Below are 26203 nucleotides of genomic sequence, written 5' to 3'. Positions count from 1 at the left end.
TCCACCAGCATGGTCACGGCATCTGGAAGTTTGACCTTGCAGCCTAGTGTCTACATGGACACTACTGCCCCTTCCCAAGCTGTCATTGTTAGGTCTCCCCCAGGTTTCAGGGTGGAGCAGAGGCACCCTGCAGGGGTACCAGTGTCCATCACCCCACCTGTGCCAATGGTCCCCTGCGCCACCCCAATTTTTAACCATCCCTTTGGCCCCCAAACCAACCCTCAGCCCATATTTGGGACCTCTGATGGGCAGCAGAGGGCCTCTCTCCCTGGTGCTCCTGTTTTCTCCAGCCGCCCATTTATGGCTTCAGCTCCTGTTTTCCCCAGCCCCCCATTTATGGCTTCAGGTCCTGTTTTCCCCAGCCCCCCATTTACAGCTTCGGCTCCTGTTTTCCCCAGCCCCCCATTTATGGCTTCAGGTCCTGTTTTCCCCAGCCTCCCATTTACAGCTTCGGCTCCTGTCTTCCCCAGACCCCCATTTACGGCTTCGGCCGTCTTGGTGCTTCAGCAGGCAGCAGCTCTGACACCAAACCTATGGACACCACACCTCCTTCCCAGGCTGTCATTTTCCATTCGGCTCCTGTTTTCCCCAGTCCCCCATTTAAGACTTCGGCCGTCACTGGTGCTTCATCAGGCAGCAGCTCTGACACTGTACCTATGGACACCACACCTCCTTCCCAGGCTGTCATTTTCCATTCGGCTCCTGTTTTCCCCAGCCCCTCATTTACGGCTTCGGCCATCACCAGTGCTTCAGCAGGCAGCAGCTCTGACACTGTACCTATGGACACTACACCTCCTTCCCAGGCTGTCATTTTCCATTCGGCTCCTGTTTTCCCCAGCCCCCCAGTTACGGCTTCGGCCGTCACCAATGCTTCAGCAGGCAGCAGCTCTGACACTGTACCTATGGACACCACACCTCCTTCCCAGGCTGTCATTTTCCAGTCTGCCCCTGTCTCCAGGCAGAACCAATAGACATTTCACAGGGCTGTTCCTAGTTCTGGGAACACACCACCCAGTGGTAGCAATGCCTCAGCCCATGCCTCGACTCATTTACCTGCAACGCCGGCCAACAGATAGACCAACACTTCAAGCTTCCTTAGACCCAGGTCTCCCGTCTCAGGCCACATTGGGGGCCAACGATGGGCAGAGGCTTAACGATAATTTTCTATTGGGAAACCCAGCAGCCTCAGCACAAGATAAAGTCCTAGTCGCTCCTGCAGCCTAGCCACCGCGAGTCAGCATCATGCCGTCAGCTTTGCCAGCTTCCCTATTCGCCACCACCAGCAACATGCAGCCAGCCTTTGGCGACAACCCAGGCATTCTCCCCAGGGCTGTGTCCGTTGCTACTGGCTTCGGACTTGCCACCAGGATGCCCAGTACTGGGGACAGTAGCTCGCTCTTTGCCGACACCACACCGGGCCCACTGTTCAGGGGACCTGCAGCCCCTACGGCCGGTGGGAGCCTTGGGGTCGGTGTGTCAGCCCCAGGCCTCACTCACTCACAGGCATCCAGACCACTTAACTTCGGGGCAGGACTAAGTGGGGCACCCAGCACCGCTTCTGTTCCTACTTCGGGCCAGACAACCTGCCATCTACCTGACCACGGCAAGGCTGCTGCACTAGGAGGGGCAGGCACCATCCCAGCATTTGGGAACATACCTGATTCCACCTTAAATCCAAATACCTGGGGCCTACCTGGGCTGAGTACAGGTGGTACGGTGATGGCAGGGGACAACACCATCCCCACGATGGGAGGCCCTAGGGTTCCCACTTTCCGTCACTGCACACAGGGCCCATCTGGACGGAGAAAATCTACTTTTAAAAGTTCCATCACCAAGGAGAAGAAATCTGTGTCAAGAGACATGTCAGTTTCCACCTTCCATCAGAGCACACCACATCTGTTGGAGTTGCAAGTGTGCTTACCACCCGTGGGTTTCAACACACTTCTAGTTCTGCCTTATTTCCAAACACAAGGCGCCCGCCTGCCCACAATCCAGGTGGTGGCCATCTAGGAGGGAACAACATCATGCCCATGACTGGAGGACCTGGTATTCCCGCTTACAACTGGGACCCACCTGGCCAACACACAGGTGGTGCGGATGGAGGGCACAACATCTCACCGGTGCTGGGAGGCCCTGTGTCAATAACTGCCATCAGACTTGGAACCCATCTGTGCTGAGAACCGGTGGGGGGGGCGGCATGGGGGACAGCACCACACCTGCTGTGACTGGATACACTTCTGGTGCCACATTCATACAAAGCACCTGGGGATCCCCCTGGTCAAAACCCAGGTGTTGCCATGGGGGATAGCAGCATCCATATTTAGAGAGGAAGCTCCACTCTCAGGAAGAACACTGGGGTCCCCGAGTCAGGACACCCCTCTGACTTAGACGAGCCAGCATTGTGTTTGCAGGCCCCTGGTCAGGGCAGCTGTGCCTGTGCTCATAGGAGTCTGGCAGCTGCATAACCTGCCCAGGGCTTCATAGGAGCCACCAGCGAATTCCTTTCTTCTATGAAGAAACTCAACAAATGAAGAGCAGATCTTATTCTGCAAACTGTGTGTAACCATGAATGGACTTTGCCTCACTGGAAAGCGGCTCAGCCCCTTGAAGTGAAACTTAACCTCCTCTCTTCCTACAGCAAGCCGGAGGACCACACCTCAGCGGTGTGCAAGAGTGTGTGTGTGTGTGTGTGTGTGTGTGTGTGTGTGTGTGTGTGTTGGAGGGTGAGGAGCATATGAGCTCACTTCAGAACTACACCAGACTTGAGAAGTTCCAGTTAGGAGAATGGAAGAGAGCTGGCTGTATCATCCACTGTGCCATCCCTGGCTTGCCTGTTAACTTGGCGGACCCAAGCTCCTGGCCAGTTTTCCCTAGACTTGGAACTGGCAGGATGCCCACTGCTGTTTTCAGATGCTTCCCCTCCCCCTATGCATTTGCCTCAATGGGCCCTTCTCTTTCCCAGCTTTATGTACATATATATATGTCAATAAAACCTTGTTCATATTAATCTGCTTCTGTTTATGTGTCTTTACTCACTGACTCAGCTGTAGAGGAAGAACTGACATATGTGAGTGGTGATGTGTGAGCCAGACTTAAGACACCAAAATTTTGTGTCCCAGTGACTGGGATGTGGAATTAGGCACACATTATGGCTGCATGTGCTGACTCCTGAAATCTGTTTTCAGTGTAACGAGTGACAATCAGGAGGAACTAAGGTCCAGAGGAGGGAGAGATGGGGTGACTCACCCTGGCTTCTCTATATGTCTCTCTGTCCTCTCACCACTCTGACCACACTGGAGGCTAGAGAATCCCTGATGTGTGATAAGGAACCACACTTAATGACTGTACTTTTCAAAAATGTTGAAATGTCTTTTGGGGCATCTTTTTATTCAATTGAGACTTAGGCCAGTCAACTTCATATATTCCCTTTACACCCAGAGAGGACAGATTTGGCATCCAGGTCCATGTGTCTAGAGAAACAAAGGAAGAGTTCATACCTGCTCTGTAATTATTGAAAATTTAAGTTGACCTCAAATGTACCATGTTGCTTAAAATAGCAGAAAAGATCCTCTTTAATAACTGGCTTGGCTCTGAGCTAACCCACTAAAATATCAAATCACAAGAGTGACAATTGTGCCCAGTTCTGGCTGGCCCTAGAGTTCTACTGGGCCTCAACCAGGTTTAATAATGGCAAAATTCCTGAGTCTGTGCAGCCTATCTTCCAGTTGGAAGGGAGAACAGAAACCCATGTACATTATCTGGTAGGTTCGCCAGGAATAAATGCTATGGAGATTAAGCAGTATATGGTGAGGTGAGATTGTGGGCAGAGAGGAGCAAGGCTTTCAACGTAAACGGTAGACAGGATAAGTCTTACTGGGAAGGTGGAATTTGAACAGTCTAGAGGGAGGCAGATGAGTCAGACATCTGAGGGAAAAGCATTCCAGATCATGGGAATAACCTCTGCAAGGCCCAGAGGAAGGATGCCAGTGTCCTCAGGGAAGAATTAGTAAATAATGTGGCTGGAATAGAGTCAGCAAGTAGGAGGGAGGGAAGGAGGAAAGGAGGACAGAGAAGATGTGTGTGGAATTCCCTGCATCACCATTTATTGACTGAGTGATCACAAACAGTTAATTCAACCTTCAAGTGTTTCAGTGAACTCAGTGCTTTTCCTATGGCCTATTGACCTCTCAAGAGTTTTGGAAGGATAAAATAATGTAGGGAAGTGACTTATAAGCCACTGTTACTGTTCTATACATAAGGATAGATGGATAGACAGGTAGATATAGATAGACAGATACATAGATAGATAGATACATAGACAGATAGAGAGATAGAGAGATAGACAGAGATAGAGATAGAGATAGAGAGATAGACAGATAGAGAGATAGATAGAGAGATGGAGAGATAGATAGATAGACACACAGATAGATAGATACACAGATAGATAGATAGAGAGATAGATAGATAGATAGGTAGAGATAGATAGATAGATAGACAGATAGAGAGATAGACAGAGATATAGAGAGATAGATATAGATAGATACATAGACAGACAGATAGATACAGAGATAGAGAGATAGAGAGAGAGATAGATACATAGATAGATAGATAGATAGATAGATAGATAGATAGATAGATAGATAGATAGAGTTAAGGACTGAATTTCTGTGCCCCCCCCCAACCAAATTCATATGTTGAAACCCTATCCTCTTATGTATGATGAAATTAGGAGGTGGAGCCTTCAGGAGGTAATTAGGTTTAGAAGAGGTCATGAGGGTGAAGCTGCCATGATGTGATTAGCTCTTATAAGAAGAGGAAGATACACCAGAGCTTTCCCTCTCCACCATGTGAAGAGACAGCAAGAAGGTGGCCCTCTACAAGCCAAAAAAGGAGGACTCACCAGGAACTGGATTTGCCTTGATCTTGGACTTCTCAGACTCCAGAACTGTGTGAAACGTCTGTTGTTCAAGACACTCAGTCTATGATATTTTGTTATAGCAGCCTAAGCAGACTGATACAGATAGGTAAACAGGGAGATAATGATTGATAGATGATAGATAGATAGATAGATAGATAGATAGATAGATAGATAGATAGATATACATTCATACTCACTTCAGTGACAGATGGAGATACTGCACATATATGTATGCTTAATGAATTCCTTCTTGGCAATTCAAATGGGAGATTCCCTTTTTAAAGGGAGCATAAAAGTGCTTACTTTTATGAAGTACACAGGTGGAAAAATATAACAGCCTAAAAATGCACAGCACTGAGCCTAGTGCAACATTTATTAGATTAGACCTGTAAAAACAAAGAACACCATCAGAGAGAGGCTTCCAGACTCCTCCAGGCACCCAGGCGCCTGATTCATTTACTCTAAGTTGTTTGTTACGGTTCCAGAGGATCAAAACTCCTGCTCCCGAACCTTTTCTGTTTTGTTCTTTTTTAGATTCCATATATACGTGTTAGCATATGGTATTTGTTTTTCTCCTTCTGACTTACTTCACTCTGTATGACAGAATCTAGGTCCATCCACCTCACTACAAATAACTCAATTTCATTTCTTTTTATGGTTGAGTAATATTCCATTGTGTATATGTGCCACATCTTCTTTATCCATTCATCTGTCGATGGACACTTAGATTGCTTCCATGTCCTGGCTATTATAAATAGAGCTGCAATGAACACTGTGGTACATGACCCTTTTTGAATTATGGTTTTCTCAGGGTATATGCCCAGTAGTGAGATTGCTGGGGCAGGACAGGAATAAAGATGCAGACGTAGAGAATGGACTTGAGGGCACGGGGAGGGGGAAGGGGAAGCTGGGACAAAGTGAGAGAGTGGCATGGACATATATACACTCCCAAATGTAAAATAGATAGCTAGTGGGAAGCAGCCGCATAGCACAGGGAGATCAGCTTAGGGCTTTCTGACCACCTAGAGGGGTGGGATAGGGAGGGTGGGAGGGAGACACAAGAGGGAGGGGATATGGGGATATATGTATATGTGTAGCTGATTCACTTTGTTATAAAGGAGAAACTAACACACCATTGTAAAGCAACTATACTCCAATAAAATGTTAAAATAAAAAACAAACTCCTGCTACCTGGCTTCAGAGAATCTCCTGCCCTTGTAGTCAGAACTGCCTCCCAGAAGCAGGGTTGATATCCAGGTTGCTTCTAATAGTTCCACACCTTCTCTCTGGGGTTTCTGGCAATATTATCAGGGACAATTTTTAATTTTAAAAACTCATACTTCTTGGCTTTTTATTTTTAAAAAATGGCCTTCAAGGCTGATAAGAACGATCCTGATAAGGAAAGCATTTAACAAATGTATGAGAGATTTAAAGATAATTTTGAATTTCATGTTTTGATGCATTTACACAGTTGAAGCTATTTCTAAATAAATTAAAGTATTTTTAATGAAAATAATACATGAACATGATAGCAACTCAAATAATACTGAAATTCAACCCGTCTAACCCCAGTTCCCCTCTCCAGAGACAGGTTTTCGCTACTTCAGTGTCACCCCCATAATTCTAAACATTATGTTTATCCTGCTATATCCATTTTAGATCCATTTTAACACCCTAACATGAAGGAGGAAGAGAAACCCCTACCCCCACTACTACTCATCACTCTTCTTTTCCAATACATCATATTCATGTCATTACTCATGCTGCTTCTCTTTTGTAACTTCATGGAGTTTTGCTAGCTTTATTGATGGGAGAAGTGGTAGCATAGTAGCTAAAAGCACTGGATCTGGACATGGACCACATGGCTTGGAAGCTTTCTTCCTCAGTTAATTAGCTCTGCAATCCTGAGTAATTCATATAACCTTCCTGGGCCTCTGTTTCCTCACCTGTAAACCGAGGAAATGGATGATACCCATCGCACGGAGTTGCTCATGACGATGCAGATAATAATAAGGCATTTGCAGCCTTTAGTATCCAACACCCAGAAGCTCTCAAGAAATATTAGCTCTAGTATATAGCTATACTCTCAACTTTCTTATGGTATCAACTTTCCCCCTAATCTCATCATTTTCTTTCTGCCTGAGACTATTTGTGTCCCCACAGCTCTCTGTCTTTCCTCTCCCCTTGTACAGCTCACCTTCTGTCAATACCATGTTTGTTTCGTTTGTCTGTGCTGCTCACATTTACATTTTCTTATGCAATCACAGCAAAGGGTCCTGTGTTTTATCTACAGGTTGACAACAAGGGTTGAAAACCAAGAAGTTATATTAACTATTTAAGTTTTGCTCAGTCCTGGGGACAAGAGTATGGTAGGACTGTATTTTCTTCTCTCTAGGTATGACGCCCCTACTTCCGTCGTTACTATCAATTATTTAAACTCATGCTATATTTTCGTTTGCTTTTGACTTCAACTATTATCTTCTCCCAAGATTTCATTACTTTTCCTAAAATTTGACCCACCTTCTTCTTTTTTTCTCCCTGCACTATTTGCCCATAATAAATTATTTTTTAAATTTTCAAATTCAATATTGTTTCCTTGGCTGGGTCCCATCCTGTGCCAGAATGCTTGTCCCTCCCCTACTCAGTTTGGAAGCTGTAAGACCAAAGTAAGGATAAGATCTTAAAAGAAAGGGGACCAACTTGCTTTTAGGCTAGGCCGGATGGTGGCCTCAAAGAACGAGTTTGGGAGTGTTCCTTCCTCTGCAATTTTTTGGAAGAGTTTGAGAAGGATAGGTGTTAGCTCTTCTCTAAATGTTTGATAGAATTCGCCCGTGAAGCCATCTGGTCCTGCACTTTTGTTTGTTGGAAGATTTTTAATCACAGTTTCAATTTCATTACTTGTGATTGGTCTGTTCATATTTTCTGTTTCTTCCTGGTTCAGTCTTGGAAGGTTATACCTTTCTAAGAATTTGTCCATTTCTTCCAGGTTGTCCATTTTATTGGCAAAAAGTTGCTTGTAGTAGTCTCTTACGATGCTTTGTATTTCTGAGGTGTCTTTTGTAACTTCTCCTTTTTCATTTCTGATTTTATTGATTTGAGTCCTCTCCCTCTTTTTCTTGATGAGTCTGGGTAATGGCTTATCAATTTTGTTTCTCTTCTCAAAGAACCAGCGTTTAGTTTTATTGATCTTTGCTATTGTTTTCTTTGTTTCTATTTCATTTATTTCTGCTCTGATCTTTATGATTTCTTTCCTTCTGCTAACTTTGGGTTTTGTTTGTTCTTCTTTCTCTAGTTTCTTTAGGTGTAAGGTTAGATTGTTTACTTGAGATGTTTCTTGTTTCTTGAGGTAGGCTTGTATAGGTATAAACTTCCCTCTTAGAACTGCTTTTGCTGCATCCCATAGGTTTTGGGTCGTCGTGTTTTCATTGTCATTTGTCTCTAGGTATTTTTTGATTTCCTCTTTGATTTCTTCAGTGATCTCTTGGTTATTTAGTAACATATTGTTTAGCCTCCATGTGTTTGTGTTTTTTATGTTTTTTCCCCTGTAATTCATTTCTAATCTCATAGCGTTGTGGTCAGAAAAGATGCTTGATATGATTTCAATTTTCTTAAATTTACTGAGGCTTGATTTGTGACCCAAGATGTGATCTATCCTGGAGGATGTTCCGTGCGCACTTGAGAAGAAAGTGTAATCTGCTGTTTTTGGATGGAATGTCCTATAAATATCAATTAAATCTATCTGGTCTATTGTGTCATTTAAAGCTTCTGTTTCCTTATTTATTTTCATTTTGGATGATCTGTCCATTGGTGTAAGTGAGGTGTTAAAGTCCCCCACTATTATTGTGTTACTGTCGATTTCCTCTGTTATAGCTGTTAGCAGTTGCATTATGTATTGAGGTGCTCCTATGTTGGGTGCATATATATTTATAATTGTTATATCTTCTTATTGGATTGATCCCTTGATCATTATGTAGTGTCCTTCCTTGTCTCTTGTAACATTCTTTATTGTAAAGTCTATTTTATCTGATGAGTATAGCTACTCCAGCTTTCTATTGATTTCCATTTGCATGGAATATCTTTTTCCATCCCCTCACTTTCAGTCTGTATGTGTCCCTAGGTCTGAAGTGGGTCTCTTGTAGACAGCATATATATGGGTCTTGTTTTTGTATCCATTCAGCAAGCCTGTGTCTTTTGGTTGGAGCATTTAATCCATTCATGTTTAAGGTAATTATCGATATGTATGTTCCTATGACCATTTTCTTAATTGTTTTGGGTTTGTTTTTGTAGGTCCTTTTCTTGTCTTGTGTTTCCCACTTAGAGAAGTTCCTTTAGCATTTGTTGTAGAGCTGGTTTGGTGGTGCTGAATTCTCTTAGCTTTCGCTTGTCTGTAAAGCTTTTGATTTCTCCATCGAATCTGAATGAGATCCTTGCCAGGTAGAGTAATCTTGGTTGTAGGTTCTTCCCTTTCATCACTTTAAGTATATCATGCCACTCCCTTCTGGCTTGTAGAGTTTCTGCTGAGAAATCAGCTGTTAACCTTATGGGAGTTCCCTTGTATGTCATTTGTCGTTTTTCCCTTGCTGCTTTCAATAATTTTTCTTTGTCTTTAATTTTTGCCACTTTGATTACTATGTGTCTCGGCGTGTTTCTCCTTAGGTTTATTCTGTATGGGACTCGCTGCGCTTCCTGGACTTGGGTGGCTATTTCCTTTCCCACGTTAGGGAAGTTTTCGACTATAATCTCTTCAAATATTTTCTCTGGTCCTTTCTCTCTCTCTTCTCCTTCTGGGACCCCTATAATGCGAATGTTGTTGCGTTTAATGTTGTCCCAGAGGTCTCTTAGGCTGTTTGCATTTCTTTTCATTCTTTTTTCTTTAGTCTGTTCCGCAGCAGTGAATTCCACCATTCTGTCTTCCAGGTCACTTATCCATTCTTCTGCCTCAGTTATTCTGCTATTGATTCCTTGTAGTGTAGTTTTCATTTCAGTTATTGTATTGTTCATCTCTGTTTGTTTGTTCTTTCTTTCTTTATTTTTTAAATTAATTATTTATTTTTGGCTGTGTTGGGTCTTCGTTTCTGTGCGAGGGTTTTCTCTAGCTGTGGAAAGCGGGGGCCACTCTTCATCGCGGTGCGCGGGCCTCTCATTATCGCGGCCTCTCTTGTTGCGGAGCACAGGCTCCAGACGCGCAGGCTGAGTAGTTGTGGCTCAAGGGCCCAGTTGCTCCGCGGCATGTGGGATCTTCCCAGACCAGGGCTCGAACCCGTGTCCCCTGCATTGGCAGGCAGATTCTCAACCACTGCGCCACCAGGGAAGCCCCCTTGTTTGTTCTTTAATTCTTCTAGGTCTTTGTGAAACATTTCTTACATCTTCTCGATCTTTGCCTCCATTCTTATTCCGAGGTCCTGGATCATCTTCACTATCATTATTCTGAATTCTTTTTCTGGAAGGTTGCCTATCTCCACTTCGTTTAGTTGTTTTTCTGGGGTTTTATCTTGTTCCTTCATCTGGTATATAGCCCTCTGCCTTTTCATCTTGTCTATCTTTCTGTGAATGTGGTTTTTGTTCCACAGGCTGCAGGATTATCTCAAAGGTCAACTTTAAACATTCTGCATCTAAAGTGGCTTTGGATACCTTTGGATAGAAAGTACAGTCTGAGCACTGTCCAGACACTTAGATACCTAAAGCGCATCTAAGATATCAAACCAAAGTCCTGATATCCCCTCAAAAGCTGCTCCTCCCATCAGCCCCCTTCTTCTAAGTGATACCACCCAGTTGCACACATAATCATCAACGACTTGTCTCCTTGTTACTATTTCCTTCATACCTCACATCTAATATATCTGCGGGTCTTGCTAGCTACACCCTCAAAACACAACCTGAATTCAACCACTTTTCACTTGCTGCAAACTTCCAACCTAACCTAGGCCATAAACATCTCTTATTTGGACCACTGTGATAGTCTCCTAACTGGTCTCCCTGTTTCTCTTCTTTATCCCCCCAGTCTATTCTCTATACCAGGTCATCTTATTGAGATACTATTTGGATCATGCCATTTCCACTTCAAAACCCTCTACTCATTTAGAATAATCCACATCTTTATGCTGGCCTTCAAGACCTTACAAGAGCAGACCCTTGGCTAGCTCCTTGACCTCATGTCATACCACACTCTTCTTCACTCAGTACTCTGCCCAGATTGGCCTCCTTGCTTTTCCTTAAATACTCCACCCACCTACATGCCTGCATACTCATTGCCTCCTTGTCCTGGAATGTGCTTACCCCAGATCTTCCATGGCTTGCTCCTCTCTTCATTCAGGTCTCCGTTCAAATGCCACCTCTCCAGTGAAGCTGTCCCCTAACAAACCTATCCAATGGAGTCCTACCTGCCTCCGCTCACTCTCCTTACATTATGATATTTCTGCACTTCCTACTATCTAAAATTATATTACTTATCTGTTTACTCATTTCTATCTGAACCCCTTCACTAGAATGTAAGCTCCACGAGGGCAAGACTTTTGTCTGTCTGGTCCACTGCTTTATCCCTAGTGCCTAAACCCGTATCTGGCACACAGAAGATATTAAAAAAATTACTTGTGAATCTGACAAATGAATAAAGTACTCCTTGCTAGAATTCAGAGGTTGCACAAGAAAGAAAGAATGCTCTTGGTGGAAGCAGGCTTAGTATCTAGGTGCACCTCTATTCAGAGTAGAGATAAGAACAATTTAAAGGTATAACTCACTTTAATTAGTACATTATCTGCTAAAAACATAAGGGAAGTGCAACATTACAAAAGTACAGTTGACACTTGAACAACATGGGTTTGAACCTCGCGGGTCCATTGACACATGGATAGTTTTCTATAAATATGTACCATTGTCGTACACGAGCCAAGGTTGGTTGAATCCACAGATGCTGAACCACTGACTATAAACTTATACCCAGATTTTCAACTGTGTAGGGGTCGGCACCCCTAACCCCACGTTGTTCAAGGGCCAACTGTATATGATGAGGAAAGTGAAACATATTAAGTTTTAAAAACTGTCAACACGTGAACAAATTCTTTTTGTTTTGCTATGTGTTAATGAATTTTAAAAAAGTGACCACATACCAACAAGTGGATTTTTTCTTATATCCAGAACGAGCAGAGTTCTGTTGGTTTCAAGGGCCTTTAGTAAAGCCTTTGCTCCTTCACTGGTGAGGCCGCACTGCTGCAGGTCAAGTGCTTTTGATGAAAGACAAAAGGTCACTTGCTAACTCTACAGATTTAATGTATAGACAACTCTCATTTTCTCACGTGTGGAAGAGTCCTGCACAAGACAAGTCATGGCAGGTTTGTAATTTTGCGCATGGAAAAAAACAGAAACATATACGCACAGACATAATGCATAATCCAATTGAAAAACCTCCTCTTGGATGTGAAATGATAACCCTGGCTTTAGTACCAATAAATCATCCAACATATTTTATAATTACAGAATTGAAGAATAACTGTATATAACCTATGAGCAAAAAACATCACAAAATGAATCTCAGTTCATTATTAGCAAGGGTGGCAGTGGCAGTGTAAACCTCACAAGCAAAAACTGGTGGAGCTCAGAAATGCACTGCATTCTTTTGATCACGATCTTGAGCTCCAAATCACACTTAAAACTAGTTAAAAGGGGAAAACAAAATAGAAGAAAGGTAATAACTGTTAGTTTTAGAGCAAAAAAGACAAGTCTAAGAGGATACAAATAATAACAAATTCAAACAATGTGTGAATAGAGAATACATACTAAAAACCTATCATGAAAGTATGATGGTCAAGAACTCTCTCCATGGGGCTTCCCTGGTGGCTCAGTGGTTGAGAGTCTGCCTGCCAATGCAGGGGACGTGGGTTCGCGCCTTGGTCTGGGAGGATCCCATATGCCGCGGAGCAACTGGGCCCGTGAGCCCCAACTACTGAGCCTGCGCGTCTGGAGCCGGTGCCCCGCAGCAAGAGAGGCCGCGACGGTGAAAGGCCCGCGCACTGCGATGAAGAGTGGCCCCGCTTGACGCAACTAGAGAAAGCCCTCGCACAGAAACGAAGACCCAACACAGCCAAAAATAAATAAATAAATAAAATGCTGGCTTAACTCCTAGAGAGTTTCATTATTAAAAAAAAAAAAAAAAAGAACTCTCTCCATAAAAAGTCAGACAAAAACCAGAAAAACTGATCATGAATTCTAGGAGTTCTGGGGCTGAACAACCTACTCATTTAAACCAAAGGGATCATCACCAAAGCACAGGTATTAAAAAATATTACATGAAAGGAAACTATCATGAGTCTTTTTTTTAAGTGTTGTGTGGACCATCACATTGAAATAACTGGAGGCTTTCAACACCCCCATGACACACAGAAATAGCAAGTCAGACATACGGATCTGACAGGATATGATACAACCCTTACAAACTCTCACTACAGAAGAATGGACACAGGGTATAATTAACCAAATAGCCAAATTAATACAAACAGCCAGTAAACCTCACCAGTAACTCAAATGAATACAAAATAAAACAAAATGTGGTTATTCTCCTATCAGATTAAGCCAAGATTCTGTTAGAAAAGCCTTTAAAATGTGTATACCCTTTTGATCCAACAACTCTCTTTCTAAGAATTTAACCAAAAGAAATAGTCAGAGATATAGGTAAGGATATATATCGGAGTACTATTTGTAACTGAAAAACTGGACAAAGCTTATTATATACAAGAATGGATAAGCTATGCGCACTGTGGCATAGTCATATATGAAACACTGAACAGTCACAAAAAATGATGCAGGAGATGCAAATTGACTGACTTGCTAAAATGCTCATACTAAATTAACTGAAAAAAGTTATAAAATTTGGAGTAATCCTACTTGCATAGAAAATGGAGAGGTACTCATTTTTGTAGTTTCACAGTTTTTTACAAGTGCTACAAGCCAGTGTTTGTGAGAGGTAGGCTTCACATCCACTGTTGGCGTGGACTACAAATTGGCATAACATTTCTGGATGGTAATTTGGCAATGTGTATCAACAGTCTTAAAAATATGTCACACTCAGGTCATTCCACTTCTTAGTTCCTTATTCTACAGAAGTAATCCCGATGGACACAGAGATGTATACACAACGTATTCACAATGTTTCTGACAGGGAAAACCAAACTGTCTAAATATAATGGCAAAGAATTGATTAAACTATGGGACATCAATATGATGGAATACTACATGATACATCATTAAGTGAAAAAAGCAGGAATATGAAATAGCAAGTATACTACAATTCTATTTTTGTAATCACTAAGTGTACAAATATATTTATAGAAAAATAGAAGACTGAAAGTGTATGCACCAAAATGAACAGTGATTATGTCTGGGTATTAAGATTACAGGTAATTGTTCTCTTGTAACTCTGCATTTTCTATAAAGAATATATGCAACTTGTAGAGAAAGTTTACAAGCAAAATAAAACCTATCAGAAAAATGAGGCTTTAAAAAAAATCCTATCACAACAGTATCATGCCAAAAGATAAGCATATATCATATTAAAAATTCAATATTTTCAATTTTAGAATTTACCTCTAAGCCATAAATCCTCACTAAGAGATTCTGCCAAAGCACTTGCACCCAGGTCACCAATGAGCATGTTGCAGTTCAGAGTGATGCGCCTCAAACCAGCCATACAGTCAAGATCAGGTCTCCTGGAACGAAGACTCTCAGCCCAGGTTTCTTCATGCCTTCTGGTAGTCTGATACTTCAAAGATTTAATGGGATGAAATTAAGATGCTTGAAGAAGGAAACAGGGTGTGCCTACTGAGTATGGCTTATTATGTCAGAGATTTACACACACACATATCAAGCATATATGCCAGGAGAATCAACCTGAGAAATTAAACAGTCACTGCTGCTTTACGAGTCCAGTGACCCAGATTCTAGTTGGTCAGTGATTAGATTCCAGCCACTGGATGACCTGCTCTTGAACAGTTATGTCAAGTTGGACAACTCAATTACAGTCTATGAATTATTTTCCTTATCTTCTAAGTCAGGGAATTGGTTCTAAATTCTATCATTGCTGAGGCTCTAAATGTCATCATTCTGTCCTCCAATGGTCTCCAAACACCTGACTGGGCAACCCATAAGAAAACTTTTTAATATGCATCTTATTTTTTAACAAATTATATACACGAAGTTCTATACATATAATGTATGTACATTATAAACTACACAGATAGTGTTTAAATGATACAAAGCTAAATAGGTTCTAATATGTTCTTTTCCTAACTCCTAAGGCATTATTTTATTTATTTTTAAAAAATATTTATTTATTTGTTTGTTTGTTTGGCTGTGCCGGGTCTTTAGTTGCAGCATGCCGGATATTTTAGTTGTGGCATGTGGGCTCTTAGTTACGACAGACACGTGGGATCTAGTTCCTTGAGCAGGGATCGAACCCAGGCCCCCTGCATGGGGAGCACAGAGTCTTAACTGCTGGACCGCCAGGGAAGTCCCAGGCATTATTTTTAAAACTATATTTACAAAATGGATCTCACATGCTCCCTAGGGTACGCACACAAACTTGAGAAGCCTAGACTATGCCCAGCCAGTTGGATGCGCCTTGGGAAAATAATGGTTTGACATTTAACCACAAGTATTGTCTTAAAGACATTCAATTCTTTATATTCATAAAATAAAGTTTGGTAACAGGGAACACTGACTTTAAATGAAAAAAGTCTTATTACATTCGTGAAAAAATAAAAGACTCAAAGTGCCTTTGACACTCTAAAACGAAAATCATTAGGGTCATTTTTCTATTAACAATACCTTATAAAAGCTCCAAGCAGAAATAACAGCAATCACTTACACAGTGCTTAGTATGTGCCAGGCACTATTTATACAAATGAGTTCATTTAAACCTCATAATGAGGCACAGAGGTTAAGTGATTTGTCCATGGTCACTTGCTATGAAATGGGAGAAAGGGAATTTGAACCTAGGCCATTTGGCTTAGGCACCCAAGTTCTTGACTGTTTTCAACCCCAGGGGTCAATGGACTTGCCCTGTAGAGGCTCAAAGAATTTTTCAATTTTTCAAATCTAAACTTAAACATTTCCAGCTTTGTGGGCTATACAGTTTCTGTTGCAACTACTCAACCCCACTGGCGTAGGGTGAAAGTAGCCATAGCTATCATGTAAACAATGGGTGGGACTATGTTCCAAAGTAACTTTCTTTACCAGGCAACGGGCTGGATCTGGCCCACCAGCCATAGTTTACTACCCTTGATTTGCACCATCAAACTATTCAGAAGGCTTCATGTCAAATTATTAAATAACTTTAGGCCTAAATACAGTAATTATAACCACTGTAAAGTTGTTAAGGCATTATGTTAAAAACGTATTTACAAATTGCTGATGTAGTGATTTTTATTAGTTTATAAACTACAGCAGCTAGTAAACATTTGATTCAGTTAAGTCTTCAAGACTATAATGGCATAGTTTTTTCACAGTTATCACAATCAATGTTTTCAGTAACTAAAAATACATTAAAATATTATTATATATTAAATCTCTTATTTCTAAAATTAAGTGGACTATCTTTACTACATGGCAGAATCCCAAACTGAAAACTGGTCATATTCTTTCAACAAAACGAAAGCTGCACTCACACGTATCAAGACAAAAATTAACTGCTATCTGTATCAATATATTAATGTGCTTCAATCACATATGTTTTCATGAAAGTTCAAACGTAAAAAAATCACCTTTAAGATCTTGGCCATGTGATCTGCTCCCTGCCACGTCAGATTACACCCCGTGAAGTTTACTGTCTTAAGAGTGGTAGAGTTCCTAACACCTTGACAAATAACTAAAAGAAAGAAAAAAAACCACACACACAATAAGATGAAGAGCCTATACATTTGTCAATCTTGACTTATTTGCTTTTCTTGAGTCAATTGGACGTTTAGAACCACATTCTTACAATCATTAACTACAATCTTCCCAAACAGGTAATTGACGAACAGATGCATTCGAAAACTTGTCAGTAACAAAGTGTTATTCCACTTTACAGCAGCAGTTTAATTCTATTTAGATACTAAAACTGAATACACTGAATACTGCAAACTTTATTCCCAACCACTCAGTAAAATACTACATACGTTTTGAGACACAGGAAAAAAAAGAAAAACCTAAAAATCTTAAGACTCCTCCTATTTTCATTTCCAATGATACTTCCCAATCTTGATGATCAATCAGCGATTTAAATGTCAACTATAACCCAGTGTTTTATTAGGTGCTACGCAGTATACTAGAGCAATAGAAGAGAGAGGACCTCAAACCCTCTGCTCCCTCAAACTGAAAGGCAGGCTTCCTTACCCCTCCAGACCACTACTGGACACAGGGAAGAAGTCGGCCGCGCTGTCGCAGCGCAGCTTCACCGGTCATCACGGCCCGAGCGCGGCCTCGGGGACGCTGGCTGTGGACACGGTGCCCACACCCGCCTGGGGGCCCCGGCTCGCCTCCCGGCCCCTCGGGCGCCCACCGCCCGGCGGCTGCGGCCCCGCAGCGTGCGCAGGACCCGCGTCGCAGCCAGAAGACGCCGGGCCACGGGTCCCGGTTAGGCAGGCCCCTCCATGCCGCGCTCACTTTGGCGCCGGCCTCATCGCCCGGCGCGCCTGGGGGCTGCCGTTCCAACCGGCGGGCGGCCCCGTGGGGGCGGGGCTCGAGGACGTCCGTGCACCCGCCGTGCGTCAGCACGCAGCCCCGCCTCCCATGGGGACCCGGCCTGAGGAGCAGGGCGGCCGGAAAGGTAGGAGGTGTGGAGAATTAGGGGTTTCCAAAAAGCGTTTGCTGACTGATCCAAGCAAAAGTGAGACATGGTTGTATCAACGCATTTTTTTAAAATATTCAATTGCAGTGGTTGATATTTTTATTATTAATTAATTAATTTATTTTAAAATTTTATTTAATGTTATATAAAAATTTATTTATATTTATATATTTTTATATATAAATATATATTTTTATATATTTATATTTAATTAATTTTATATAATTTAATTTTAATTAATTAATTTATTTATTTTTGGCTGTGTTGGGTCTTCGTCTCTGTGTGAGGGCTTTCTCTTGTTGTGGCAAGTGGGGGGGGGGCCCTCTTCATCGCGGTGCGCGGGCCTCTCACCGTCGCGGCCTCTCTTGTTGCGGAGCACAGGCTCCAGACTCAACGCATTTTAAAAGTAGTTAAACTCCCCACAGATGTCTGTGCTCGCCCCGCCCAGGAGAGAGCGTGCCCTCCGTGAGGGACACGTGAAAGGCTGAGTGGACATCTGCCTGTGGTCTGTTACCTGGTGCACGGGTGTGTGAATTTCTGCGGAGAGCTCTCAATTTCTGTAGTTTCTGCTGACTTGACACGGTGGTTGGCAGATGGTGACGTGTTCCACGCATTCAGGACATGATCGTGGTTACTAATAATCACTTTGTTCTCTCTGTGCATGTCTGTGTCCTAATTTTTTCTTTTTATAAGGACCCCAGTCATATTGGACTAGAGCCCACCCACTTGACCTCATTTGACCTCAGTTACCTATTTAAGGGCCTTATCTCCAAATACAGTCATATTACGAGGTATTGGGGGTTAAGACTTCCACATATTAACTTGAGCAGGACACAATTCAGCTGATAATAGAAGGTAAGAGTAATTTAAGCAAGTAAGTAACTATTTTTTAAAGTGAGTTGCTTAAAGATATGAATTGACTCAAGAAGAACAAGAAGAAATTACATAACACTGTACGTTATACAAAGGTATTAAATTAATCATCATAACATCCAGTGAGATCCACATGAAATCAGACTAAGCAAGATTAAGCAGCTTCTCCAGAGTTGTATAGTTAGTACTTTCCAGAATTTAAACCAGGTTATTTTCCCAGTTCCATTCTACATTATATTTTCATTTCATTATTTGAAATGAATTTTGAGTCTTCATTTTGCTTAGTTTCTGAAGTTCTATGGGGATAGAATGGAGTTGGATATTTTCAGTGACATTCACACATGGGGAAGGAAATTGAGTCCAGACGCTTCCGCGATCTTTCCGTGGAGAACGCTAACAACAGAACCAGAAACACCATTATCCTTTTGGTTCAGTCATCTTTCGTAACACACTACAAGAATTAATTTTAAGAAGCCCGCTGTTTTCCAAACTTTCACCAATGGGCTCTGTAGGGTTCTCTAATAATATCTAAGAGACTCATTAGTTTCACATTCCAAGCCACTTAAGACCAGGAGTTCTGACTGTTCTTTGTGAGAAAATCAAGTGACAATCATAGCTCGTAATTTAGGATGGTTTCTTCAGGGCCCAGGCAAAACCTAATACACAGTAATAATCATTGTTAATTGCATCTTTGACAGTGATTGATCGGGTATCAAAGAGGTGTATAAATTGGGAGAAATTATGATCAAAGAGAAACATAGGCCACAGATGTTTAATTAATGCTCAATTATTTATGAGTTTAACTTTAGTTAAGCTAATTTTCCTTCTCCTAGACAATTTCCAATTCACCTCTACAAAGAGACCAGAATAATCACCTTCCAATACAAGATTTATTGTGTTCCTTTAATTAAGAGCCTACAGTGACTTCTACATTCACTCCACGAAGTTTTGCTATGAGAGAAAAGGAGCCATTATATTTTGTCTTGAATTAGATATGCCACCATACTTGACTTAGCTCATCTTACTGGAAGCACTTTGAGGGCAGATCCTACAGTCTTGTCTTACATCCTCTACAGAATCAAGCCAAGGGAATCACACATAGTTACAGCTGGAAGAACACTTGTTCTGGGTTGATATTTTTAGCCTTTACCACCAAGACTTTATCACCGAGACCTATCTTTACAGTCTCTAAACAGAAGACCTTCTTGCCTTCCGTTTTCATATTGACTAGGAATGTCAAGGGAAGAACTGAGAAGTAGCCATAGTCGGCTAGCAGCCAGCCCAGATAAACCATCTGTGGAGATATTGTTTCTTTCAAAAGATGTAAACATAAGAGGAAGTCCTAGAGCTTGTAACAATTGTGCATAATAAAATTCCATGAAAACCTAGAAATCCAGATGCAGATCAGTAACATATTGGTTAAATCAGCTGTTCTGTTCATGCAATGGACAAGTGTACAGACATTAAGAAGAACGAGATACTCTTTTCTATGAGATTCTCTTTTCACTGAACTCATCAGTGCTGCAAAGACAATGTTACATAATAGTTTTTCTTTAACATTATATCAGGCGTCTTCATCTTGTCCTGTATTTATTGCCAGTGTTACTAAAGGTTATCATTTACCTCTTTCTCTTTTAGATATATAATTACTTCTTACTGTGGAAGCATTCATCAATCCCTATTTTACTATTTCTTTTAAATTAGAAATGAATATTGAATTTTATAAAATATCTTTGGGGACTATTTCAACTGATTGTATAGTTTTGTTCTCTTTTGACCTTGTTATATGGTAAATTATATTTTGTTATTTTATATTATGCTATTTATTATATATGGTATTATGTTTACTAATTACATTTATTATATTATAATTACATTATAATTAAGGTAGCATTTTGTTTCAGATAGACAAAACAACCAGTGGAATAGGAAGCATCTTAAAATTAGATGCAAGAGCGTAAGGGATTTGAGATTAAAATAAAATTGACATTTTGGATCAGTAGCCAAACATATTCAACAAAATTGGGAGACTATGGCTATCATTAATAAATTCTAGATATAGCCACTAGTTAAAAGTAAAAAAATCATGAAAGTGTAAAAGTATCAGAAACCTGGGAGACTTGAAATAAATTATTCATGAGGAACACCTTTCTAAGATACAAAGAAAAAAGGATACATTTAATTATATAAGAATTAAAATTTTCCTCATGGCAAAATGCACTACAAAGGTCAGAAAACAAGCAAAAGGAATTGGGAAATATATTTAGAAATAGATATGCTCTCTTTACAACTTTTGAGAGAAGCACATGTTTCTTTTTCCTTTAACCTGTTATGTGGGTATTAACCTAGAGTGTAAGTGCATGGTTCCTTTCCTTTAACCTGTAATGTGAGATTTCATCTGTATGGTAAGTGCATGGTTCCTTTCCTTTCATCTGTAATGTGAGTGTCAACATGGGGCACTGTTTCCAAGCACAGACTTTGGATGTTCCTGTGCTGGTCCCATCACTGACCATCCACAGAAACTTGCAAATGTTGCTTTACTTTCCTGGGGGTTAGAGTCTTAGCTAAGAAATGGAAGCAAAATAGAACCTTCCCCCAGGGATAATAGAAGGTTTAAAGGAGTAACTATGTAAATGACTTAGGACAGTGCCTAGTACAAGAGAGATCAATAGAAGTACTTATCAATTTTTTAAAGAGACAGACGAAAGAAATAAAATGTGGTGATTTCAATCTATTGATATATATTCTTGACATTAAACTACCTTTTCATTCACTGGATGACCTAACTTGCTCATGCTTTTTCTTACTCTAGTGAACCTGGGTAGCTAATATCATAGCTTAAAATTTTTGCTTTTATATTTACAAGTAAATTTGACCTGTAAATTTCTTTTTCTTACAGTCCTAATCTATTTTCAGTATTAGGATTATATAGACTTCCTAAGATGAATAAAGGAGCATTCTTCCTTTGCTACTCTCTAGAAGTTTTTCTTTATTAATACTGATGTTACCTGTTTAATAGAAGTTTGATAGAATTCCCCACCCAAACGTTCTGGGTGGGTCTGGTATTTTCTTGGTGAAAGATTGTAAGCTATTGACTTAATTCCTTTACTGGTGAAAGAACTCCAGCTATATATTTCCTCTTGTGTCAGTTTTGGTAAACTTTAGGAGCTAGGAAATTGTCCACCTTACATAAATGTTCAAATTTACTGGCATTTCATATATTCTCTGTTTGTCCTCTCTGCTATAACATTGTCCTGATTCTTTCTGTGTATTATTTAATAAACTTATGCTTTTGTTTTGCTTACTCAAAGTGTGTTTTTAAAATCTTTTCAAAGACTATTCTTTTGACTTACTAAATCACCTCAATTTTATACCTTTTTCTGTTTTATTAAGTTCTGCTCATATCTTTATTATCTATTTTTTCTATGTTCTCAGGGTTTATTGTTTTGCTCTTCTGATGTCAATTAAAACACTTGGTTATTAATTTTAATAAATCTTTTTAGTTATAAATAGTTGAACTTTTTGAAGATGCCAGCTTAGTTGTAAGTAGCTAAGGGTCAGCACCTCCACATTGTTGCTGGCCTAAGCCTTAGTGCACCCTATAGCAATGTATATATTGACATTTTTTCCCCTCAACTTTCTGTGTTTTGCTACTTCTCACTTTTCTTTGGAGAGAAGCCCTCTGAAATATCCTTGAGTTCCCTTACAGCCAATAAGTCTTTAAAATATGTGTATTTTTTTAAGATAAATCTACTTATAAAATTAGGCAGAAAATCTGATTTGCCATATTTTTGAAAACAGCATAATTTCACTCTTCTCCATGATTAATCTGCTGTTTTACACAACCTTTGAGTTTTTAGCTTTATCAATGACATGTACTTTAGAAATTTTTTAAAGAGCCTATCCACTCTTTTAAAACATCCTGTTCCTTGTTTCAGTTCTAGTTTTATGTCTATTTTCTGCCTTGCACCTGATAATTCCAACATTCAATGGATGGCCTTGGGAATCTAATTCTGGTATTGATTGTTTTTGCTGATTCTCTCCCATTGTAGCTGATTTCTTCATTATTGTGTACATTTAGATCATGAGCTTATGTTTAGCTAAACTTTATCTGTGGGAACGCTATAGGCCTGGGTTGAAGGTCTACCTCTCCAGAGAGTGTTTAGTTCTGTGTTTGGAATACCACCCATCTGGGAGCATTTTAAGGTAACTTCTTACCTTCTGTTTGCAAGACCGCAAATAAATTTGCAACCCAAACACTGTGAACACAGATCTGGGGTTCAGAATTCTCAAGATTTCCTACCTGTTTCCTACCCAGAGCAGAGGCCAAGAGAATTTGGTCTTAGTCTCCCTTTGCCAGCAGATATTTTTTTTTACTAGCACACCCTTTCATTAAAGGTGAGCCTAGGGATAGATAGGTTTAGTTCTAACTTCCCATCTAGGAGGGATGGAGTCTTATCTCCGGCCTCCCATGTGGTAATGGCCATTTTAACAACAAGTCTCTGTGTCAGGTCAGGTGTGTCATTAAACTATGGCCTGTATTCCAAATCCAGACAGCTGCCTAGTTTTTATGGCCTATGAGCTATGAATAATGTTCACATTTTAACTGGTAATATTTTAAATGGTTGCTTAAGTACCTAAATAATAGCCTCAATTTTGCCTCTTTGGTCCACAAAGCCTAAAATATTTGCTATTTCGCTCCATAAAAACAGGATTACCAGCTTCTGTTCTAAGCGATCAAGATCTTCAATCCACTCTTAATATAGCTATAACTCTCACACATGTACCCCCCTTCTTTCAGGGGTCCTGGAAATTTCTACTGCACACTTCAAAAATCAGACATGCACTTAAAAATAGGTTGTTTACATTTAACCTAGCATACCGAACTCTTTTCTTTTAGGAGAGTTTTTCAAGGAATCTTGCCCACCAGATTCTTCAGAGCTTCATTAATAATGGCAAAAAATTAAAACAACTTAACATTCAACAAATGGGAATTGTTCATAACAATTATAGAAGCACATACAGTAGAAAACTATAAACTGTTATTGAAACGGTGAGACATAACTCGTTTTATTCTTCGAGAACTATGTTTATTTAGGTCTCTTTTGTTTAAATAAGTATATTTCTGTGTATGTATGTATATAGTCGTGTATTTATGTACACATACATTATTTATATGATATAGTTATACAAATATGTGAAATACATACCTATACACATACCTTTGATTTATATTTGTCTACATACACAGGAATATAATTATGTATATCGTATATTTATATACATTGAACTGAAAAGTGGTAGTATACATATATATTGTGTATAAATGTGTATATGTGCATGTGTAGAAAAACAGGTTGAGCGATATGTAAGCATGATTTAGACAGGGTTCAAGCTTTTAAAAGTAGTTATGTGTAGGTAGTGAGATTATGGCCCATTTGATTTAAAATATTGCATATTTTTACATCAATTGTTATGAACAGATTCTTACGTAAATAAAATTATAAATAGTTATACATACTTGTATGTGTAGTGTATAATTAAAATATATCTACTTTATATAAGTATTATATTTATATTATATAATATACTTGTCTTATAATAATACATTATGTATTGTGTTATATAGAATACATTAACTATAATGTATTATCAGATAATAATAATGATATATTTCTATATTATGATATCATTGTTTTATAATCAATATTACATGATATATCATATTAATACTGTGAACATATTAAACGTATAAATACATTGCATTAGTCATATAGTTTGTGTACAATATATGCTATGCAAAAATACATGTTAATATAATACATAATTGTTATACATTCATATAAACAGTAATATATTACATTTATACACCAATATAATCCTTAATATTGGTATATGTATATTCTATTTAATATATACATAGCTAATGCTCTTTAAAGCCATCTGCTACAAGAAGTAGAATGAGACCAGGAGTATGGCCAAAGCAAATTCTAAAAATATTAGATTATTTATATTCACTTATATGTCATTTTCCTGGAATCTGCATCTGGCTGTTAGAGAGCACACACAGCACAATCCCGATAAAGTGCCCAGGAGGACATGGGATCCTTTATTTACTGGGACCTCAAAGGAAACATAGTGCTATTCAGTCCCCCATCAAAGAGCTAAGAGCAAATCTTGAAGCACCCAGTAAAAGCCAATTCAAACAAAAAAGCCTTTCCACTTCAACTTGAAAAAGTTAAGTTCCCAAGAGACCCCCTACATCAACCACCGAAGCTCATTTGGCAGTAAAAACAATAACATTCAGCGGACAACAAGAAATCGAAAACAATAGTTGTTTTAACAAAATAAAATCCAGCAGCTAATCAGTGTCTTTCCTGTTTGAAAGAAGGCAGTGGGAAGTGGACAGAAGACCTGATAGGAAAGATAAAAAGAAGAGGAAAAGGAAAATAAAAGTTTCCAGTTTGACAATCACGCTGTCTTCTGCATCCATTTCATCCCAAGACCACCAAGCCAGTGTGGAGGCTTTTTCCTCCTTTCCTTTTCGTGAGACTGATCACAACCAGCACTGCAGAGTCCATTAAATGAAGAAATGCTGTTGCATACATGTGTGAATGAGCTGTGAGTAAAGTACTGGAGTAGAGGACACCTAACTTGAAACGTCCTCATGAATGTCCATGTGGCTGAGCAGGAAGTTAACCTGTCGTAGATGTGCTAAATCAGAATAGTTGGGTTTTATTTTATTTACTTTTCCCGGGACTCTGTTGAATGACTGTCAGCTACAAGTTCAGGCTACTTTTTGCTGACGATTAATGCACTGGGAGAGCTGAGAGAAAACTGAATAGTAGAGCTGTCTTTTTCTTGACCAGTTCACCTTACTTTCCCAAACTCAAAGTCTTTCCCTATTTCTTTCTCCTTTTTATTGTAGTAAAATGAACATAACATAAAATGCACCATTTTGATCATTTTACAATTCACTGTACAATTCAGTGGAATTTAGTACTGTCACAATGCTGTGCAACTGTCACCACTGCCTAGTTGCAAAACATTTTCATCACCCCAAAAGGAAACCTACACCCATTTTAAGCAGTCATTCCCTATTTCCCTCTCTTCCAAACCCCTGGCAACCACTACTGTATAATGTTTTCCGTGTGTATGGATTTGCCACTGCTGGACATTTCGTATAAATGGAACCATACAATCTGTGGCCTTTCGTGCCTGATTTCTTTCACTTAGTTGCATCCATGATGTAGCATGTATCAGTAATCCACTCACTTTTATGGCTGAATTCCCTGATCCTGTTTTCTTCATACTGTTTGAATACAAACTTTAAAATATGTTGAGGGTGAAACTCTGTTTTAAGGGCACATCTATTAGGCCAATTCATTTAAAGAAGGTGAAAATGGAGATATTGTTGTGAAATGATAATCGTTGAGCAGCCTCAGCTAATTTGATAATGAAAAGTTTGGGAAATATTGCAAAAAATTATTTGCTTTATATTAAAAGCCTTTTAAACAAGGATTCAGGAGATTGTCTTTTTCTTGCAGGTAACTTAAATGAGGCAGAAGAAACTAACTGCCCTTTAAAACAGATTT

General features: G+C 39.9%; 1 protein-coding gene and 1 long non-coding RNA gene across 7 annotated transcripts in view; one reads left to right on the top strand and one right to left on the bottom strand.

Moving 5' to 3' along the window:
* The window catches only part of LOC132370411 (centrosomal protein of 78 kDa-like), a 46460-nt gene extending 28842 nt beyond the window's left edge, over positions 1-17618 (bottom strand). For 4 of the 6 annotated variants that reach the window (XR_009504566.1, XR_009504563.1, XR_009504564.1 and 1 more), the window contains exons 1-3: positions 17282-17618; positions 16669-16772; positions 14495-14669 (exon numbers count right to left, since the gene is read on the bottom strand). Coding sequence is in view for 2 of the 6 variants with exons in the window: in XM_059930379.1 (XP_059786362.1) it covers positions 6140-6213; positions 12025-12138; positions 14495-14669; positions 16669-16686 (381 nt within the window). In the remaining 4 variants the exon portion in view is untranslated. Of the gene's footprint in view, positions 1-6109; positions 6214-10487; positions 10550-12024; positions 12139-14494; positions 14670-16668; positions 16773-17281 lie in introns of those variants that run through there. The other 2 variants (XM_059930379.1, XM_059930380.1) reach the window with 2 other exon arrangements.
* Positions 17619-17681: 63 nt separating this feature from the next.
* Positions 17682-25809, top strand: LOC132369638 (uncharacterized). The gene is made up of 3 exons (XR_009504454.1): positions 17682-17714; positions 23509-23661; positions 25000-25809. It is a non-coding gene; the product is annotated as an uncharacterized LOC132369638 (long non-coding RNA).
* Positions 25810-26203: the final 394 nt, after the last annotated feature.

The sequence above is a fragment of the Balaenoptera ricei genome, chromosome 8 (genome assembly GCF_028023285.1).
Source record: "Balaenoptera ricei isolate mBalRic1 chromosome 8, mBalRic1.hap2, whole genome shotgun sequence".
NCBI lineage: Eukaryota > Metazoa > Chordata > Mammalia > Artiodactyla > Balaenopteridae > Balaenoptera > Balaenoptera ricei.
Note: the sequence above shows the minus strand (reverse complement) of the source record. Positions and strands in the feature narration are given on the sequence as shown.